Source organism: Nicotiana sylvestris, chromosome 7, assembly GCF_000393655.2.
Source record: "Nicotiana sylvestris chromosome 7, ASM39365v2, whole genome shotgun sequence".
NCBI lineage: Eukaryota > Viridiplantae > Streptophyta > Magnoliopsida > Solanales > Solanaceae > Nicotiana > Nicotiana sylvestris.
This window is the reverse complement of record NC_091063.1, coordinates 34,365,171-34,372,292: the sequence shown is the minus strand read 5'-3', so window position 1 is coordinate 34,372,292 and position 7,122 is coordinate 34,365,171. Positions and strand designations below refer to the sequence as shown.

The 7,122-nt window shown below is 32.7% G+C and overlaps 1 protein-coding gene across 1 annotated transcript; it reads left to right on the top strand.

Moving 5' to 3' along the window:
* Window positions 1-1,316: 1,316 nt before the first annotated feature.
* LOC104227307 (uncharacterized GPI-anchored protein At4g28100) lies at window positions 1,317-2,931 on the top strand. Its single transcript, XM_009779531.2, has 2 exons — window positions 1,317-2,197; window positions 2,363-2,931. The coding sequence occupies exons 1-2, from the start codon at window positions 1,592-1,594 to the stop codon at window positions 2,711-2,713; spliced, it is 957 nt and encodes a 318-aa protein (XP_009777833.1). The 5' UTR covers window positions 1,317-1,591; the 3' UTR covers window positions 2,714-2,931.
* Window positions 2,932-7,122: the final 4,191 nt, after the last annotated feature.

The following is a 7,122-nucleotide window of genomic DNA, read 5'->3' as shown; positions in this document are numbered from 1 at the left end:
TTTTATTTGATAAGAAGAGGACAAAAAGCTTCATACGCATAATTTAAGGTCCAATATTGACCAAGAATAAATTAATATATTAAATTATTTTGAGCGTTTTACATTATTCTTTTCTTCTGTCCATTTATTCAACATAAAGATTTCGATGTAATGGAAATTAGTAGAAAAGTCCATTATAAAAAAGCAGAAACTCAAAATGTGAGAAGCAACTTTCACAATCACACAAGGGAGACATTAGAGTGTGAGAGAAAAGAAAAAGGTAGAATGAAAAGGAAAAGGACAGCAGAAGCAGCCAATTCCTCAGACAGCCTTTCCCACTCTCCCTTTCGTCTTTTCTTTCTGATTCATCTCTGTACAAACGAATCTCAGGACCCCACCCCTACCTGCACCCTCTCTCCAACTCTTATAATTTCCACATTTATCTTCCACACTCTAATTTACTTTCAACTTCAATAATCAGATTAATTCAGCTTACATCTAATAAACCCGATAGTACTATAGAAAACTTTATACCGAGAAAAATTTCACGAAGTCGATTCGTCTGATAGGATAGGGTAAGTAAAGATATCCGATAAGTTAGAATAATGCATGGGGTTAACTATCTTACAATCCATATGAATAATTAGCGTAGAAGTTATGAGTTCAACCAAACTCATAATTTTTGTCGTATTTTGTATTTTTATCCAAAAAATTATTAAATATTTACAAATAATAAATTTTGAACCCATTAAATTAAATGAGGTGTGGTAGAATCGTGAATCTGAACTCATAAAGCTCAAATCCTATATCCGTCTCTGATTAACCCCACAAATTTAATATAAAATAATTTTCGGGACTAATTCATACACACAACTAAATGCAGAATAAATAATCCTATATTTTATCTCCAAATTATTATCCCTTATTCTACCAACCAGACAGACCCCTAAGGGTAAAAAGAATTGCATATATCTATTACACTTTTTGATAATAATTTCCGCTATTTCAAATCAATGTACGAGGTGTTAAAAAGTGTGATCATCTTAAAAATTTTATATCATTATTTGGTTTTACTTCATTTTTAAATATGGTGTGTAAAGTTAATTAATTAATAGATTAAAGACAACTTAATGCAAAGCTTCTATGAACGATTATGATGTAGGTATATGGAGTTATACATTTTATTATATAGTCTATATTACTTAAATCCTATGTTAAAAAATGTGATCCACCCATCTAAACTCCTCAATGTTGCGAGTAGTAGTTGAGACCACGTGTACTTCCATTTCTCTCTCACTTCCACTCCATTTTTAGCAGAATGAGTCCTTTTTTTTTGCATCATCCTTTCATGTAAAAGCAGACCGCTAAGGCGCTACTTTCTTATAAGCATCTCCTGAAACTCTTCCTTTTTGGTACAAAGCAAAAGGGAGGGCAAAAGGAAAAAGGTCTCTTCCCATAACAATTGTTTTTCACTGGTTAAAAGTAAAAAAAAAAAAATTGCTTCAACTTCCAAGTTTTTTTTCTTTAGCTCCTTTTTTCCAACTTTACAAAACCCTACTTTTTACAAAGAAAATTGAGAGTCGAGTTTTACAAAAGCTCTAGTACTGCAGTAATGAAAATCAAACTTTTCACGTTTATTTTTACGCTGCTTTGTGTGTGCAACGGCTCGTTAGCTGGGTTACTTTCAGAGCCAGCGCAGCCATTGAAGCCAGGTGATTACTCTAACTCTAACACTGTTCCAGCTTTTCCGGTTCAGACCGAGTCACAGACATGCCGGTTGGATTTATCGGACGAGCTCTTCGGTGGTGTGAGCGCGGCGTGCGGGCAGAATCTGGACCGAAGCCGTTGTTGTCCTGTCCTAGCGGCTTGGTTATTCGCTGCTCACGCGCGGTCAGCGTTGCAAGTTTCAACGGCGGTTGCGCCGGCTAGCTCCGACTTGCCGATGATGCCGGATGACTCGCAGAAGTGCGTTAACACGCTTCAGAACTCTCTACAGAGCCGTAACATCCATCTACCTCAACCTAATGGCTCATGCGACGCCGTTTTGTGTTTCTGTGGTATTCGTCTGCATCAGATCACTTCCCTTAGCTGCCCGGCGGCGTTTAACCTCACCGGTTCAAAGAATGCAACTCCTACCGCCGCTGTCAGAAATCTCGAGCGGAATTGCCGGAACTCTTCTTATTCCGGTTGTACACGGTGTCTCGGTGCCTTACAGAAGGTCAGCAACGTAAAATCACATTTTAAGACTATTTCTTCTTCTCCACTCAACCTAATACCCGCTTATAATTTTCTTCATTTTATTTTATTGTGTATTACAGAAATGCCCTTCATTGTCGATCTTTTTACCGTAGTTCTAATTTATTTATTTTTTTCGTTTCTATAGCTTAACGGTGACGGAAAAAATCGAACTCACAAAATGGCGGATACCAGCGGCGATAGGGTGAGCAAGATGTTAAGCAGAGACTGTCAGTTGATGGGATTGACGTGGCTATTGGCACGCAACAAGACGGCGTACATACCGACGGTTTCTGCTGTATTGCGCGCCATCATGTACAGTGCGCACCCACCACATGAGTCCAAGTGTAGTCCAGATCAGGAGAACATGCCATTAGCCGTTGATTCACTACAGTTCGAAAAAAGGGATTCATCTTCGCCGTCTAATCGTGTTTCTCGTTTTACTAGTTTGTTTCCATTTTTGCCCCTAATCATTTTACTGAATTGTCTCTTTGGTTAGTGAAACTATGGTTGGAGTTACATGATGATGCCCTCTGTTCTTTTGTGCATGTGACATGATTTTGGGGGATTCACGTGAGAAGCTAGTTGCCAAAATGAAGGGAGTGAAAAAGGGGTTATTTTGTCTTTTTGCCCCACTGTAAATTCAGGTCATATGTAAGACAAATTTCTTTTTGACATGTAGTGCCAGGAAATATTATTACCCTTCTTTTGTATGAATCTGCTGTTCTCCCTCTTATTTTTGTTCTACTATTTTTGGTGAGTAATTTTTGAATCCGTTCATTGTTTTGGTTGAGTTTTTTTGCTCTACCAAACAATTTGCTATTGAGTAAATCAAATCGTTTGCTCTAACTTGGCTGGTATAATTTGTTTGTTATTTTAGCAAGTGATAAAGAAAGTCGTAGTATTTGACTATTTGTATACTTTTTTGGTCTAGTAAAATACTTGGAACATCTTAACTCCTTTTTTACTGTGACTCTTCTATTGTGCTTTTTTTTTTCTTTTTTTCTTCCAGATGTTTTTCGGATGTGTCCTTAAAAATAAGAAAATTAAAAGAGTGGAAGCGGAACCTCTAATCAACTTGGACACATAAATAATTCTCGACGTTGAGAGATATTTTACCATCAGCTGTTAAATTGGTTTCAGAAATATTAACAAATAGTATAAAGTATAGCCAAAACAAAAAGAAGATTTACTTGATATTTGATTATGCTTGTCAACGCAATGATGTTTTTATTCATGGCCGTTTTCACGGCACCCAAATATCTAGCGCGATGATGTTTTCTGATAACTAGATATAATGTGTATTCGATCATTCGATGGCTCAAGAAAATCAACCAAAAGCCAAGAAAAAATTATATGCAATGCAATTAATTAACTTTGTCATTCTTTTGAATTTATATGCATTATAGTTGAAGTAATATAACTGAGGAAGGAAGAATGAAATGTAAGGACTGATTGCTAACGATGCATAGCATAAGAACAAGCTTCCTGTTGGGACAAAAGAAACGAAAAAAGTAGAAAAGAAAACAACAAAACACTGAATTATACCTATTTAAAAGAGGAGAATCTATAATGGAAAAAACGATGAGAACAAAAAAGTTTTAAATGTTGTTTGGATATCATAAAAGCTCGGGGGAAGAGCAATTCAACTCCCCAGGACTGAGGCATGTTGGTCGTGTAGTTTGTAGGATATAGCAATATTGAACATAGTAACGAGGCAAAAGGGTGTTTTATTAGATCTAAAAACAACATAACTCACATGTGGACATACAGAATAGTCTTCAATAATCAGATTAAAAAATAGACGTTGCACATGTTTACGGGAGAGAATCACGGTTGGATGTTTGTCACAAGGAATTAATTAACGCAGGCAGCCCCTTTCTTCTTCTCCATCTCTCTCCTTTTTTAAAAAAAGAAATAATTTATTTTCATGCTCAACAAATATAGTCAAATATTTCTATAATAACTTCGTTTGTTTTGATATTTTTGATTGCTACAGTGAAGTACAATTATAACGAACATATATTATTGGGAAACTTACACAAATGTCTCAAATAAATCTCAACTTACCAACCTCTAGCCATTAGTTATAGACTTACTAAAACTAGCCAACAAAAATTGAAAAATCAAATAATAAGGTTCTTTCTCTCAAAGAATCACATGCAAAAATCACCTTCCATACTTTTAAGCCTGATTAGCAATATTAGATACAAGACGGAAAGAAAATTTCACGGATGAGATAGCAAATAAGGTGATGAAATACAAAAATATATACAATATTCCAAAAATCTAAACAAAAAAAGGAACTTTTTCAATGGGTATAGTTGAAATTCATTGAAAATATATAGATAAGTCAATATACAAAATTTGAGGAAGATTGAAGGTGATTTGGACTGGTTTTGTATCAAAATTCGTAATTAAATTAAGTTCAAAAAAGTCTTCTGTGACACATGTATCAAACATGTATCACGCATGCATCTCACACACAGGTATACATGGATATACATGCTATACATAATTGATACAAATATGATACATATGTGATACACATCATTTTTTTCATATTCAGTTTTTACTTCGAATTTTCAATTCAAACCACCTCAAAACTTCACCAAATCATCCCAAAACTGAGATTCAAGCTCCTTAAGTTGTGCCCAGTCTATTCTAATAGCACCCACTCAAAACAAAGTAAAAATTTGATATTTTTTTTGCTACAAATAGCTAATTAGCTAATATTAGTAATATTTTATCAATTGGCCAATTTTTATAATGAGCTACTTATAAATGGATATAACTGGTAATTTCCCTATATTATAACATAACATTAAAAATTAGTTCCACCAAATACTTGATCGTTATTGTAAAATTTGTTATAGAGAATGACTATTTTAGAGAGGTTTGACGGATGAAATGCACTAGTACCCACTTTTAAGCATGTTATTTAAGATACATCTATATATTTTTATATATTTAAAAATTATTCAAATTTATCGAAACTTCAGGATTAAGTATCCTAAATTTTTGTATCGTGAATTTTTGAGCTGCTAATTTAAGATTCAAGACTAAATGTCCTGAATTTCTAAACTGCTAATTTAAAATTCAGGACATAAGGTTCGAATTTCTTAACACAATTTTCGAACTTTAGGTTATGACAATGTTCAAACTTCAGGATGCCGTGTCATGATGTTTGAACGAATTAGCTAATCTTTAAATATATTGTAAACTGTGCATATATTTTTAACATCATACTTAAAAGTGGCTACCTAGTGTCATTTCCTCAAGTTTGATTGTAACATAAGTGAAAGTGTTTTTAGGTTACAATAACTCAATGTAAGTATAGTTGGGCTTTGAAATCCAATACACATTCATTTTAGATATTACTTTGTTAAGCTAATATAGGCTTTTCAAAGTCTTCGAAAGGTGATTGGGCTCAGCCCAAGGTCATTTTAATCTTATATACTGGGGAAAAGCTCGTCAATATTTCGTGATTTTGAAAGAGCAAATATCATTTATAGCCACTAGGGCCAAACCAATAACAGCCGGTAGCCCAAAATCGCAATATACATTTTATAGCCCAAAAATTATTCTAGTGGCTAGCCCAAAAGTATTGCTTTCTGCTTCTTTCTTCAGCAATTCAGATAAGAGAGAATCACAAAACAAACGTTCCCACTTTTACTCGCCTAATTTCCGTCCTTAGTTTACGGAATTGCCATTCATTGATAAGGTGACACATATTTTCATTTATTATAACAATAACATATTTATTGTTATACTATAGTCAAATATACCAGTGTGATTTTACGAAAAATCCAAGGCCGAGTGGCCTGCTAATATCAACTATTTAAAGATAAAAATAACAATAAATATAATTAGATGAGAAAAAGTGTGTATAAAAATAAATATTTTATAATTATTGGTTCGATATGATTGTGAAGTGCGGATAAATTTTATAGATTACCCTACAGCTTTTGCATACTACAATATTGTGTAACTCAGGTTTATAGCATTGTACAAACGATTATGGTCCATTTGTTTACTAGTAATAGTATTTATTTCTATCTCTGGTTATTAACGTAGAGTATTCAATCACACTGGCTATAGAGATAAACAAGTTCTCAATAATTCCGAGTTAACTGTTCTTTTTTTTTTTCAAGTGACTATATAAGAAGATTCCTTTTACGTTTTTGGTATAGAAACTGGCACAGTGAGTGATCAAGAACTTTTCTTTTTAAAATTAAAAAAAAAACATAGAAGAGGAACCCCACCTAAAAGATAATATTATGCGCACCTCCATGCTTTAATCGTAGTATTATATAATAATGGGACTTGACTTAAGTTTTTTGAGGGGTTTAAGCGCTTTTTACAATAATGAAATTAAGAAAATGTCCTTTTTAGATCTTTTACATGTAAAAAAATAAATCTCTCAGGTGTAAAAACAAATTTTTCGTGTTTAAAAAAAGAGATAGGGTCACTATACAAAATATATACAAAAATAAATTGTCATTATACAATAAATAAAAACTGTCATTATACAATAAATAAACTAAATAGAATTTCACTATACAAAATATATACTAAATATAATGCCACATTACAATAGACTGTAACTATACAAAATATATACAATATAAACTGTCATTATACAAAACAAATACTAAAAATATACAAAATAGATTGTCACTATACAAAAATATACAAAATAGACTGTTACTATATAATTTATAAACAATAGACTGTCACTATACAAAATATATACAAAAATAGACTATAACTATAAATTTTTTGCACAATAGATATACAAAAATAGATTGTCATTATACAGAAAATATACAAAATAGACAGTCACTATACAAAATAGACAGTCACTATACAAAATAGACTATCATTATACAAAAATATACTAAATAA

Bases quoted from the DNA above. Each gene is read 5' to 3' on its own strand.
- LOC104227307 (XM_009779531.2), top strand. From the start codon at position 1,592: ATGAAAATCAAACTTTTCACGTTTATTTTTACGCTGCTTTGTGTGTGC. The intron at 2,198-2,362 runs GTCAGCAACGTA...TCGTTTCTATAG, and splicing joins GTCTCGGTGCCTTACAGAAG to CTTAACGGTGACGGAAAAAA.